General features: G+C 45.2%; 3 protein-coding genes across 3 annotated transcripts; 1 reads left to right on the top strand and 2 right to left on the bottom strand.

The window, feature by feature from the left end:
- Positions 1-2,559: 2,559 nt before the first annotated feature.
- Positions 2,560-3,410, bottom strand: F5J12DRAFT_906172 (uncharacterized protein; the record flags this gene model as incomplete). Its single annotated transcript, XM_051748754.1, has 3 exons — positions 2,560-2,687; positions 2,786-2,902; positions 2,948-3,410. 3 exons carry the CDS (start codon positions 3,408-3,410, stop codon positions 2,560-2,562), a joined length of 708 nt encoding a protein of 235 aa, XP_051599062.1.
- Positions 3,411-4,887: 1,477 nt separating this feature from the next.
- Positions 4,888-5,439, bottom strand: F5J12DRAFT_893771 (uncharacterized protein; the record flags this gene model as incomplete). Its single annotated transcript, XM_051747683.1, has 2 exons — positions 4,888-5,126; positions 5,193-5,439. 2 exons carry the CDS (start codon positions 5,437-5,439, stop codon positions 4,888-4,890), a joined length of 486 nt encoding a protein of 161 aa, XP_051599061.1.
- Positions 5,440-6,667: 1,228 nt separating this feature from the next.
- Positions 6,668-8,362, top strand: F5J12DRAFT_783585 (uncharacterized protein; the record flags this gene model as incomplete). The annotated part of the gene is made up of 9 exons (XM_051742868.1): positions 6,668-6,966; positions 7,011-7,098; positions 7,153-7,201; positions 7,290-7,325; positions 7,490-7,564; positions 7,736-7,839; positions 7,898-7,899; positions 7,975-8,101; positions 8,147-8,362. 9 exons carry the CDS (start codon positions 6,668-6,670, stop codon positions 8,360-8,362), a joined length of 996 nt encoding a protein of 331 aa, XP_051599060.1.
- Positions 8,363-14,691: the final 6,329 nt, after the last annotated feature.

The following is a 14,691-nucleotide window of genomic DNA, read 5'->3' as shown; positions in this document are numbered from 1 at the left end:
CCTGAGCTTGGTGTAGCGCACGGAGCCTCCAGGAGAAGTCTCATAACCATAACCTGAATACATCAGCCTCCTCACGAGTTTCTGCCCAGATGAGGATCTCGGGCCACCCACCACCTTGGACGCATCAAAATAAAATTACCCCGCACATACACGCTTGGGGCGTAGTCCAACCGTCGGCACCGTCCTGATCCACTGAGCCTAGGAGTGACCGCCCTGACTTGAACAGGCACGTCCTGTGGGGCCCTCGTCTTTTAGTTCACAGCGCAACAGTAGCGCTACCGGCCTGTACGCAAGTGTTCGTATTGGTGGGCTAACTAGATAAACTGTTCCGTATGGTTGTGCACCGAGAGACTCAAGAGGTGACAAGGAACGTGAGAATGTGTGACGGAGACATCATTGTTTAGAGGGAGCCCTGGCCCGAGGGTAATGTGACGATCTTGTGTTGTCTTTTGTCGCTGGAAGGGATGAACGGGCCGATATCCCTGGATGCATCCTGGTCTAGGTCTGAATGTTGTTTTGTTCCTCAAATTTGTGCCAACGAAAATAGCTGGGTTGTCTCTTTTTAGAGATAATCCTGTTGTGGGGGGGAGGGGGCTGACTTCATCAGCAAAGTAACAAGTAGTCTGCCTGTCTGATCCATCTGATTTAGTCTGACAAACTTTAATTCAATTCATTTGAACTCTTGGCACACCATTCAGTTGTCTAGTGTCAGACATCTGGATTGTCTGGATTCATCAGTGAACCAGTAGCCAATGAAACCAGAAAAAACCATTTTGTTGCCAAGCAACCAGCTTTGACTGGATTCTACCAGCCAGAAACCATGTATAGCTCCATTAGGGAGATATTGGCCTCAGCATAATCTTGTGTTAGCCAATGTCTCTGAAAAGGGTTTATCTATTATGGCACACACTGTAGAATATATACTATGGGACTATTAGCTGAGTGTAAAGACAGGATGTAGAAAGTGCTCACCTCAGTTGGGTTAAGTAGCCAACTGAGGTGTGAGTATGCTACTTGAGTATGAAAATGAATGTGATTATGTAATATGGCCAAATGCGCACCATAATACTAAGTGGGATGCAGATGAAAGTATAATATGAAAGACAGAATATACAACACACACTTATCATACTATGATGCAGTTGATGAGTCCAATAAAGTCCTCAGGTCTTATCAATAACAGTCTGGTATTGATTGTACATAGGATAGCATCATAGATGGAAACACTTGTGAAGAAGAGAACAGAGGATCTACTATCACTGGTAGCTCAGGATGGCATGAAAGGTCTCTTTGTCTGCAAAACTATTGATGTAGAACTCATGCCCCACATCCAGACAGTTGTCACATATCATCCCCCTAGGGGCCTTGACACCAAACTTTGGGATGATCTGAATGACCTGACATATGCTGTCAAGAGGAATGATATCACCAAGTGGCTGGCCATTAGATCAGAAGTGTTGCTGAACAAGGAACATTTCTATTTTCAGGGCAGGAGCAACAACTTGGATGTTGTCAATGATGCAGTAGTGCAGGTTGGAGAAGTTGAAGAACTCAACATAAATCAGGGGGGGAACATGAGGTTGCAGATGGGCTGCAAGATTGCTTGCACCTGAGCCACAAGGTAACCTGCAAAGAAACTCAGTAGAACTCATTATCAACACTGTCATTATGCACATTTGGATTGTGGATCAGCTGAAATAAGTTCACCACTTTCATGGCTAACCAACATAGTATTTGCATGTCCAAATGGCAGCCTTTCACTTGGAGGCACTGCCTGGACCATTTGAGTGGGTGTAACAGCTTGCACATCTTGAGTGGACTGGCATTGAATTCAGAACTGTTGATGCACATTAATTATATTTCTTACACTGGTAATATCTTACATAAGCACAGTCATTTCAGCATATTGTTTTTCCTTTGTGCACCTCAGTCTTCTCCCAATAGAAGCCTGAGGTGAGGTTCCTTCATTATGAGTTACAGCTATCTTACTGAAGCCATTTGGTATCTTCTCTCATTAGGTTAGTTGTACCTCAGTCTTCTCCCAATAGAAGCCTGAGTATCTTCTCTCATTAGTCTGTCACTACTCGGATACACCACTTCAGAAGGAACTTCTCCCAGACATTCACAGCCTGAAAGGCAGGGAGCAGTCAGAGGTAGAGAAGCAATGACTGCTGTGAGTGATATAAGTTTGACTGGAAATGAAATCTATGAGAGCAGGAATGAGGTTGTTGAGTTGAAGATAGATCATGGCATCATGAAGTAGCAGGTTAGGATGGTGAGGACAAATGGTAAGGAGAAGTGCTGTGGCATTTGTTGCAGATACACATGAACAGGGGTTATCGAATATGGACTTCTGTGAGTGGACAGAGCCAACATGATATTTGCTGGGTAACATACCAGAAACCCAACTAGCCTCTGGGAAGTGAATTGCCATAAGTCTGGCTTCATCCATCATTGCAAAGAAAAGTGGTGATGCTGAAGATTTCAGAGCAGTAAAGAGCAGAAAAAGCATTGTTTTTCTTGTCAATCAGGGAAATGGCAACATTGGGCATGGTAATCTCAGCGATTTGATAAATGGTAGGGTGCCTTGACATGAGTTATGTGGCAATGTTCAGTGATGTCACTGCTCCATTGATAAGGGGCACCCATCTGATGAATGCTCTGTGCAACATGCTGAGTTAGTTCAACTTTTGGTATCTGAAAGTGGTCAAGGGGGCCATTCTTCCTTTCTTCCTGAGATGGCCATGTGCCCTGAGAATGCTGGATTTGTAATGGTGGAATTCACAAAGGGCTTTGCTGAGACTATGAATGGTTTCATCATAATGGGAGATACCTTGGGCAAGAAAGATAAACTTGGTGGTGGTGTGCAAGGCACAGAGCACATCATTGGGCAATGGCCCTGCTGCCACAGTGGGAAGCAATTTCTCCAGTTGGCAGTGTTCTCAACTGGTGCACTGTTTGAGAGTGGAGACACCATTTGCCCAATGCCTAGTCCCTATCCTTGGCTGCAGGGCAGCTAAGTGGTGATTGAGTTCCTCACCCCCTTTGATATTGATTACCCAGCATACACAATGGTCAAAATAGAACTTGTGCCACTGGTGCAGGGCATTGGGGGTGAGAAAGTGGGAGGGACATGTATCCCCCCAGTCTTTCCAGAATGGCTCCATGACACCATTTATATGGAGGGCAAGACAAGCCTTGTGGAATGCAACAATATTGCATGGATCACATGTGGTGGCAGCCTGTTGTATCTTCTGAAGCATGTACTCATGATCATGGGGGGGCTGGGCTGTCACATCTCTGAACTGTTCTGCTTCTGCTAGTGAAATGGGGGAATTCTTTGCTGAGACACAAGTGATCAGAAGCTGTTCAGGATAGTCAGCAATCCAGGCAATGAGAGGGGTATGCATGACTTGACAATTTCCTAACAGATCGGATGTTTCTTTGCTGTCATGATTGGCAATGATCAGATTCCACATGATGAGGGATATGGAAAAGTGATAGATCATGCAGATAGCACAGCCTGAATGGCTGGTGGTACATTGCAGAATTTTGGGATGGGCAGATAGGCAGCCAGTGCAAATGCATGAGAAGTAGCTTTCATATGTACTCCAGCATGTATGTTCACAAGCAAAAGTAATAGAGGGTGCATTTCTTTATTCCCCATTCCTATCATCAGAGGTGTTTTATCCAATGCACCAATCACCCCCAGGAAGGAATGACTGTGGGGGAGTTGGTCCTATCACACACATCAGTCAGCCACTCTCACTAATCAATAGAGGTCACTGGTGACTAACCTGTATGTGCCATGCATCATCAGCACTCATAAATTCCCCATATACTCATTCTTGGCCTTCAGCTGTAACTTCAAACTCCTTGTATGTGTCATAGTCATGTCTCAACCCTGGCCAGACTTGGCCTCGTATTCATTCAGTCCAGCCTTGGCCTTGCCAATCCCATATCTCCAGTTAGTCTAGCATGGTGAACACTGCTTTGCAGTGCATGTCACTTTGGTTAAGCCCTCCCTGGTCTTGTCCCTGGTCTGCCCTGTCCTGGTCTCCATCATCTTTGTCATACATTACTAATACTTGTCTTACCAATCATCTTAGCAATCTTTGTGAGACTGGCATTACCAATCTCCATACTATAGCTACTTCTAGTATATAAAGTCTTAGATACTCAGCCTGTACTCCCTCAGTCTGAAATCAACAAAGTTACTCTGATAACCTCACCTCAGACTCAGACTTGGACTGAGACCCATGCAAGGGAATAGCACTGTAACCTCAGTCACTAAGTCCAATCAGTCCACCCCTCTGTACCTCTGCTACACCTCTGACCCTGACCCCCCCCTCAGCCTCATGCCTGCTTTGGTCTCTGGTCCAGACTCAACCTGGACATCATGAACTTGACAGTATGGAGAGATATCCATACACTGCACAAATACAGGGTTACTGAACAGGTGCTCCACAACCTTGAGTCCATCATGCCAGTACAACATTATCAGTGACTGTGTAGGGTAGTTCTTGACCTTGATTTCTTGATATCACCAGCAGGGTACATTGGGCAGTGACTCAATGCAGCAACAGAGATCTTTAGCACTCGTGAAAGAGACAGGGAAGGCTGAGTTCTACCAAAAGATCTCATAAGTATGATGACTATCAAAAGGGGTTGTATACTCATGTGCTCAAGATGCAAGTATGTGTCAATGTCTTTCTGAGATAATGCACCTCTTGAGAGCCAATCCACAAGCTCCCATTTGCTTTTTGATGCAAAAGGGAAATAGATATTTTCAGAGTTGTGGATAGGAGCATATTCATCCATCTCCATATGATGAAGAAGGTTCATGCCATCTGCACAGCTTGCAGGTGGATTTGGGTGATAGACCCTCTAGTGATGGTTGATTGTAGAGACTTGATGTGGTGAAGAGACAAAACTGGAGCAGTTAGTGGGGATATTACCATTCTCTATGAAAAACACAGTCTGCATGTTGCCTTCATTATCCTCGAAAGGGTTGGGAATATTTGTATTATCAGTCTCCACAAAAAATGTGGTCTGCATGTTGCCTTCCTCATCCTTGAATGGGTCAGGTATATTGAAAGTGTCATAGTCATTGCCTTGTGGTTGATCTGTGTGCAACAAGGAGGAGCTTCTCTAACACCCTGGGTTCATACACATAGGGTTCATACACATACCATCCTGTGCTGCATCCTCACCTTCACTGTAGTCATGGCCTTGTAGTGGATCTGTGTCATCAAGGTTCAGAAGAGCTTCTACTGCCCAGCATCCACATTGGCAGTCACTAGAGAGATGTAGAATTACATCATTGGCATCAGGAAATTCACAGCTGCAGCATGGGCAAAAAAGTTGAGGGTCTACAGGGCAGTCATAGGATAATACAATTGGGGGTGGTGCAAGTCCTGCCATGGTCATAGAAGGCATGGTGGTCAATGGCATCACTCAGCTGCTGAGAATGCCCTGCACATTAGGGTTAGGGTCAGTTTAGCTCCATTCTCTGCCTCCCTCCCTTTGATTTCAGCTTAGTTTCAGCTGCTCTTGCCCCTCTCATTTCCAATGTTGTCACCCACAGAATATCTCAGTTCAATTGAAGTACCTTCTTCTTCTGTTGTCCTTCCAACTACATTGCCTTCATCTATGAACTCACACACTTGTCCATTCCAAAGGAAGGTGCAACATGACACTATATCCAATGGTTTTCCAAAGAATGATGGTCATGCCTGTCAGAAATGCAGCTTTGCATTTTCTTTGCCTTCAGATGAGCACTCTTGCCCATCTAAGAAGGCAAGGAAAATCTTGACCTCTGTGAGTACTTTGTGCAAATATCCTCACTGGAATCTTCATGCTCACAAACTAGACATCAGCCAAGAGAGATCAAGAGGTTGAAGATCTTCACAACCTTTGTATGCTACAGCTTGCCTGTGCAAGTTGTGAGGCCTTTGCTGCACAAGTCAAATTATGCCTGATGCAGATTCACAAACTCAATGTTATGTGCACAATTACCTATGATGAGTATGAAGAAGCCCTTAAGCTGCTTAGGACTGCAGATCGCCAAGTTGGTGAAGTGTGACAAACCATTAGCAGCAGCAGGACAACCATCACTACCCTGTCATCTCTCAGGCTGTCCCCTGTCCTTGCTATGTTATCTGAGTCATCTTTGGATGGTGTCTCCATCGAGCACAGTGCCTTGGCCTCTCCTGGTCCACCAGATGTGTAGATTTATATTCATCTCAATTTCATTTCACCATTTTCCCTGTACTTATGTACAATGATATGATGTGACTGGCAAGTGACTGGGCAATAAATGATATACAATTTCTAGCATTAGCATGTAGTTTGAGTCATGTGTGACACATGATATGTGATAAATGAAATGCCAGCCATCCTTCTGGAACATTGAGAACCACAGCAATGAAATTCCTAGATCACACTGTCCACAATTGCCCTACGTGTCTGAATATTGATATCCTCTGTAAGGTCCTTTCATCCCCAATGGGATTTGGGGTGGGGCCAGATAACATCTGTGAGTTCCCCATTTTCCTTAAAGAGGTCAATTGATATCAAGGGGCCCAACCATAAAAGTCTTGCAAACCTGTGCTTTTCCCCAAGTCATCCTGGTTCTCATCATTGGAATTGGTATGGCTATGTGTACATGCTTTCTTTTCCTTCTATATCCTGCTGGCTGAAAGACAAGGCTTTCCCCAAGGTTCTCAGCATTGAGGATGATGTGCTTCTCAAACTAGGCCTTCCTGAGCTCATAGGCATGGATGTCCAACCACCAGTACAAATGAACACACTGGCAGCCCTGTCCCACCCTTCCAATCCAACCCATACAACAGACCACCCCCTGCCTCAGCTCTTGGACCTTTCTCCCAAGCAATCCCCAGCAATGGAATCCCAGGGCCTTCAACATCCTTTGTGGTGGGCCTCCCTACCTTCAAGCCTGAACATGTGTGGTATTTTACTGAATTGCCTGTATCTGGTTACTCCTCCAGACCACCCACTGAGGTCTTGATTGTGCTATCTCAGGATTCATCAACCCTGGTGGATGACAGGCTGCAGGCCACTTCCACAATGATTGTGGTGAGCCCAATTGGTTGTATATATTCATGCCTACAATTCTCATTCATCTGACAGACCAAAGGAAAGGACATTGATGTCCTAGAGAAGCACCAGGGTCACCAAGGTCCAAGAGCTCCATCCCAGGAGCATCTCTGGCTATTCAGTGACTCTTTATATCCTCATGCATATACTTCACATTGTTCATCTTGCAGTGGCTCCCTCACATCAGTCACTCAGTCAGGTCTTATGTCAGTGTATTCTGATGACAGCAGACCACAAGTTTGCTGGAAAGCCAGTGGCCCTTTGAACTGGCATGAGTTCTCTGACAGAGATCAAGATGTACTTGGTCATGCACAGCTACTGATGATATATAAGATGGTTGTCAAGATCAGCTGGCCTGTAATGTCTCCAGGTGAGACTGCTTGGAGGCAATGGAAATCAACAATATGTGAAATCCTTTTGCAAGTGTCAGCGATCATACCAGGAGGTACAGTATATCTCATCTTGCATCTTACAGTACTTAATCCCCCCCTGCAGAAGTGATCTTGCCCACAACAGGGATAGAATGCTTGGTAAGGATCATTGATGTGAATGTGCTTGAGCTATACTAATTTAATATACTGCCAGCTGATGAAATCACTAACATTTTTTCATGCAGAATTGGCCAGAAAGGCCAGTCCTTATGCCAAGATGTTTTTCATGAATGATGATACAAGACTCTTCACAGACAAGGTCATTATTCAGTGGAAAAACAACATATGTGTGTGTATCACTGATGGAAGTGCTTTTACCTCTTTTTTCATGCATGAGCATGACACAGATGTAAGTCATACTTATGCTACATACCATTTGGACATTTACAATTATTTCTCAGGGGAAAATTGTCTGTTGATACAGAAACCAACACCTCAAAGACTTCCATGTTAACTTCTGGTATACTGCTGAGCTGAATCCCATGAAGGTCAGAGCCACCAAGGATATACACACAATGGCATTGTGGATGTGTGCCCTAACCACTGTAGTGGTAAGTACATTTACTAATAACTTTTCAAAAGCTCACAGCCATTAGTTGTTCTATGCTATCAAATGTGAATCTGAGCATGTCAGAGAAATGTTGCCACATGTTGCATTCATGGGCACTGAGTATTCACCCATATATGAAGTGTACTACTGCTCTCTTCTCAAAGCAACTCAGAACCCACTATCAGCATGGCAGTTAATCACCATCTGCTGTGGCTTCATCAATGCAGATTTTGAGTACTCTATGTATATTTCTATGAGCTAATTGACACACTGGACTAGGGAGAAAATGAAACCTGCAAACATCTTACATTCCCCAAAAAAACAACCAAATATGGTTTATATCCCCCCCATGCATGAGATTGCAGCTTATGAAAGCCACCTTGCAAGTACATTGCATACCATCATCCCCCCCATGACAGCCATACCCATTGTTCATTGAACTACATTGCATGAGGAGAGTGTGTCACAGCCCAGACCCAGCTCTTCTGCAAGCTGGTCCATGGGTGTTGAAGGATATGAACCATTTTCTTACAATTATACTTATGAGATGTAGCATCCATTTTGTATCTTTCTGCCTGCCTCCAATTCTTGATTGATTTGTCAGCATCAATCTGAAAAATGAGTAGATGGACAGCACAAGTGATAGTCTTATTATCAAATAAAATACAGAAGATAATGAGATCTGTGGATCTCATTCTGTCATTGCATTGTGGATGACAAATCTTGGTCATAGACTGTTTTCTGGCTTGTCATAAGGTTTCAAAACCATTTTTTTGTTCATGCTTGCAAATTACAGTCACAACCAGTCAGTGACAGGTTTAGACCAACTACTGGTTTAGTGATGTTGTCTGAATTGTTCTGAATTGTCTGCAGCAGACTGTATCAGACAAAGCAGACCAGATGTAACTTTCCTGGTGTTTTGGGGGTGAACTGTGAACACCATGAGCATCTACAGATGCTGTCTACAATCTTCAGAAGCACAGAAGTGATCAGGAAACATGTATATGATCAAGCTGGCACTGCAGATGGCAGCTTTGAAGCCCATATGTACAAGAACATTGATCATGCTAATTCATCTATCCTCCAAGAAGCCCTGAAGACTCAGGAGGCTGTCATCAAAATTGCTCATGAAGACTACAGCCTCTCACTCATATCCTCCTTTCATTCCTTTCTCAACCAACTCCCCCTTGATGTCATGGTCTGTGGGCTCTTCTCTCCAGTGGGTCAAGCAATGCCTGGAAGATCAAGCCTTTCTTTGGACCCTGACAGAAAAGAAGCATGGATGCTTGTGGGAGAAGAAGCTGGTCACCAAGGGAGTACACAACATCAATGAAGAGGAGTATCAGAGGCTGGAGGAGATGTTGAACAGAGGTGTTGCAATTTCTGGGAGAAAATTATACTGGGCCAGGGCAGAGAGTATTTCCAAGCCATCACAGATGTCCCCTTCAATGGATCCCCCCATGACTGGCTTGACTTTTTTGCTCAAGCCTGCAGAGATTTGGAAGGACAGGCCATCTTCTACACTACTAAGACAACCCAACCTCTGCCATCTTGTCCCTTCATTCTGGTATCCATCAATTCCCTCAGCAAATGCAAACTTGGTGGGCTCATACCCCTTGGTTGGGAGCATCCTCTGCACCAATTTGCCTGCTACCAATGTTCATGCCTTGGACATTGGTCATCTAACTGCCCAACTTGTGGTGGTAACTAACAGCAAAATCCACTCTTGGGTAGTCCAAGGCCTTTACCCACCTTTGGAGGACCTCAGGCCTTTGGGGGGGGGTGATATTATGCTGCACTCACATTGTTTCCTTTTTATTCTTTGTACAATACATTTCACACTCATCATGCTTTTGAGTGACAATGTTCTGTTGCCCACAAGCTGCTGCCTATGCAGCCAGACTTGCATTCTGTATGTTTCCTTTTATATCCTTCCCCTGTTTACCCTGCATTGTACTATAGCCAGACTATGTCTGTTTGCCCTTCCTTCCATGATCTGCTGGTGGCCCTGGTCCATGTGGTCATGTGACACATGTACCCCCAGTACCCATTTACACCAGTACATCATATATGCAGTCACCCCTCCCTCATTGCAGGTTCACCCCCAGTCCTCTCTGCTGCACAGACTCAGTCACCCTTACACCCATGTCAGTGTGACTTGATGATGCCTTGATTAGGAACTTGGGTGCACATGTAAATGCTTCTGAATGTTTGGCCTGCAGTACTTTACATACATATATAAACCTGCATGTATTGTACTGCTCCCTCATTTGAAATCTACTTTGCAACCACCCTTAGCTCTGCTCACTGTACCCACGAGGACTTGACAGTACAACTTCAGTTGGCCAAGACTAGTGTCCCATTGCTAGTGAAGTTAAATTATGCATCACTTCTTGCACAGTCACATGCTTGTACTTAACTGTACTTGATTCATGATGTGATACAAGTCATTGGCATAACAGGTACAGCACATAAGCTGAGACCAAGGGAGGTAGATCCAACCCAGACCAGCTCCCCCCTCTGCATGCTCTGAGAAAGGACTGGATATCTTGCACCTTCTGCAGCTCAGGCCAATTGCAGACTGCCTGGACCTTCTCAGCAGACATGGTGAGACTGGAGGGAGAAAGAACATAACCAAGGTACTTGACTGAGTTGGAGTGAAACTTGCACTTCTCCAGCTTGGCATAAAGACCATGCTTTCAAAGGCAGTGGAGTACCTCTTTTACATGTTCATGGTGCAACTCCATGTCCTGTGAATAGATTAGGATGTCATCAAGGTATACCATGATGCAGATATTGAGCATGTCTGCAAGGATGCTATTAATGAATCACTGGAAAGCTGTAGGTGCATTAGTCAGACTGAATGGCATTACCTGCCACTCATAAGAACCATAATGAGTGTGGAAAGCTGTTTTCCATTCATCTCCATCTGCAATGCAGACTAGATGATAGACATAGTGGAGGTTGATCTTGGTTTAGACATTAGTGTGGCTTGGAGAGTCAAGTAGGTAGGAGATGAGCAGCAGTGGATAGTGATCTTTTTTCATGATTTTGTTGAGTCCTTGATAGTCTACACAGAGGTGGACTGCTTGATGAAACCATAGCCAAGATGCTTGTCAATGAAGGTGCAGAGAGCTTCAAGCTCTGGTGGAGACAGAGAGTAGATCATGCCAATGGGTGGAGAAGCTCCTTCCTCAAGGTCAATCTTGAGATCAAATGAGCGGTGTGGTGGAAGTTCAGTAGTCTTGTCTTTACTAAAGATGTCAGCAAACTTGTGATACTCAGGAGGGACCAAGGAGAGGTCAGGAGGTGGAGAAGAAGCAGAGGACACATGAAGCTTCACATCATCAATGGAGAGCTGTAAGCAGAACTGTCTAGAGCCAGGGAGAGCACAGGCTCTGACATACACAGCAACATTGATGAGTGAGACAAGCAGAGTGGAGTGCAGTGAGTCTGTCAGAGTTGCAGTCAGTGCTGCAGATGGAGCAGAGGGTGTTGGATCTGGTGTGGAGGTCACAGTGGAAGGTGATGGAGGTGCCTGGGGTGTCAGCATTCCCTATAATGATGGTTTGAACAATATACTGCCCAATACCCAGTCAATTGACAGATTGAAGTGGGTAAGCCAGTTGTGTCCCAATACCAGCAAACATGAGGAATCTAACAGAGTAACATAAAATGAAATGGAATTGACACCACCAGAAGAAAAGTGGAGGGAAGGATCTACTTCTTGGGAAATGACAGCATTTGTACTACCATCAAACAAGTGGAGTGGAATTGGCAGAGAAACAGAGGAAACAGGAATAGCATATTTTTTGATTATGGATGGGTCTACAAAACAATGAGAAGAGCTAAAATTGATCAATGCAGAAAAGTATCAACAGAATAATCAGGAAGTGTTACAGATGGAAGTAAAGAATTGGGACTAGAGAGAGCAGACACATTGAGTCAGATGTCTGGTTGTGCACAGTTGGGATCAATGCTTCCTCCAGGCTGTGTGAGCTCCCTGGAGGAGTGGACTAATTTTTTGGCTCTGCCTTCTCTGCAGGTGGAGGAGGTGGAGTTCCAGCCATAGCTGCACAGGCTTTGGCCATGCAAGAGGTAGACTTGGGACAGTCCTTAGCAGAGTGGCCAGCCTCACCACAGCAGAGGCAGAGGTTGTTTTTCATCCTTTGCTGGCATTCAGCAGAGGTGAGTTTGCCATCCTTGCCCAGAAGATGGGCAATATTGGACTTGGATGCATTGGACTTGGGTGGATCTTTCTGTTTGCCCTTGCCCTTGGTGTCAGACTTTGGAGTGGAGGCAGAGGATGACAATTTAGCTTTATTGTCAGAGGTGGAAGTCTGTGACTTGTCAGTGGCAGACTTGGTGGTGCAGGAAATTTCTGATTTGCATTCCCAGTAGTGTGCATCAATAGTCTGGGCAAGTTGGTGGAGTTGTGCCAGAGTAGAAGGCTTTCCAATGTGAGTGATCTTGTCTTTGATGTGGTCTGGAAGCCTGCTATAGAAGTGGTGGCAGAGTGCACTGACACCATAGTCCTTGACCTGTGAAGCCCAGTGATTGAACTCCATGACATATTTGGTAATTTGAGAGCCATCCTTCATAGTAAGGTTCTTGAGTTGTTGGATGGCATCCACTATGGCATCATGCAGACCAAAATTAGTTGTAAGTTCATGCAAGAACTCATGATAGTTGTCCATCCAGAGCAGGCAGTCATAGCCTTTGGGGTTTAGCAGATCTGGCTTGAACCAAGCCAGAGCCATTCCCTTCAAGTAGGACTGAGTGAAGGTTACCTATGCTCTGTTGGAGCAGAATGTGCAGGGGCAGTGTGGGGAGAGTGATCTCCCTACACTAGGAGTGTGTGTATAGTGTCAATTGGAGGTCTACTAAGTGTCTATAGGCTCTGTGATAAAAGCAATGCAAATGTGACTGCTCCCAAGGATCTTCTATGCCCTCTGTGCTCCAGGTCACTCAATACTCCACTCTTTTTGGTTGGGTCACATCCCCTGCTGTCATGTGACTGCTGGAGACACTCCCTGGCCATTGTGACAAAGTTACAACACTTGCAACCACTTTCAGGCCACCTGCTCTTGCTCACTTGCACTCTTCAGGCCTGCACTGTCAGTTATGTAAGTGCATTTCTGTCGCTCTCACTGTATTCCTGTTCGCTTCCCTTCAGGACACTTGTGCTTCCTTGCACTTTCCTTATTTTAGCTGTTCTTTTGATTGCTGACACCATATGGGCCCTATGGCCATTATTATGTTGATCTCAGCTAATTTCCATTCTTTCCCATCACTCTTTTGACTTTTGACATTGCTTAGTTCATAGTTACATACTCCCCATGTAGCTACTCATATACCTGTCCTCATTGACAGGAAAAATAACAACTTTGAAGCCCCCAGGATAGAGACAGAGAGAGTGAGCAGAATAATGACATCAACACAATCCCTTCACTTTCCCCTGCCTAGTGCTGAGTCACAGGCATAGTTCCAACAGATTTCTTGGCAGGCTTGAGGCCTGTGCACTCCCTAATCCACTGCTGCACAACTTAGTCACATTCATTCCTATCACCCTCCTACTGCTAGAGCAACTCCCCTTGGGTTGAACTCACCCCTTCAGATCACCTATTGCTAGGCTGGAGCCCACATCCCCATATTAGGTAGCAGATACCTGCTCCCCACAGTGGTCTTGAAAGTTCAACTTGCACTGCATGAGGAACTCATGGAGTTTCTTTGGGTTGGAGCCATCAAAGGTGTCAGGCTTGTGGACTTTGGTTTTTGGAGTGGAGTCCCCAGTGTGTGAACTAGGCCATGCAAGTGCATGGACAGCTCTAGCAAGAGCTACAAGGGGATCCTCTGGCAGCTCAGCCAGGTCTTCAGGGATATCCCCATCACCACTGCCCCTGCCATCAGGATCACCATCAGGATAATCAGGGTTGGGGTCAGGCCCATCATCTTGGTTATGAGGAGACAGAGAATGGAAGGTTGTTGGGTGGAGGTCAGAGTGACTAGCTTGTGAAGCACTTTCACCTTCAGTGTGAGAGCAGTGTCAAGCAGAGAAGGATTGAAACTGTTCAACAATGGAAGGGAGTCAATGTGGATTTGCTAGTGCTGCAGTGAGGTTCTCAGCAACCTCTCTCTGAGATTGAGCTCAAGTTCTCATAATGGTGTAAGTTTTTTGGAAGACCAAAAACAAGATTGTACAAGTGTGAGTACACATATACTGTCAAGTCCAGGCCTACTCTGACCAACTCTGATGCTAGATAAGGTCTGGAGAGAGGTTTGGAAGCAGGTCTGACTCAATGGGACAGAACTCTGACTGGTGGAGTGTTGGCAGGAACAAAGTCTGCTGAGACAAAGGCAGAGTGGAGTGAGGGCATTGTCAAGTTTGTGGTGTCTGGGTTGAGGCTGGACTGGAGACCAAAGAGGGCATGAGGCCAAGGGATTGGGATCAGGAGGAGGGTTGAAGATACAGGGGGATGGACTGATTGGACCTAGCAACTGAGATTACAGCACTATTCCCTTGCATCGGTCTCAGTCCAAGTCCAAGGCTGAGGCAGGATTGTCAGAGTAACTTTGTTGATTTCAGACTGA

Source organism: Pisolithus orientalis, assembly GCF_024613125.1.
Source record: "Pisolithus orientalis strain OTSU chromosome Unknown F5J12scaffold_18, whole genome shotgun sequence".
NCBI classification, from domain to species: Eukaryota; Fungi; Basidiomycota; class Agaricomycetes; order Boletales; family Pisolithaceae; genus Pisolithus; species Pisolithus orientalis.
This window is presented reverse-complemented; position numbering and strand designations above follow the sequence as displayed.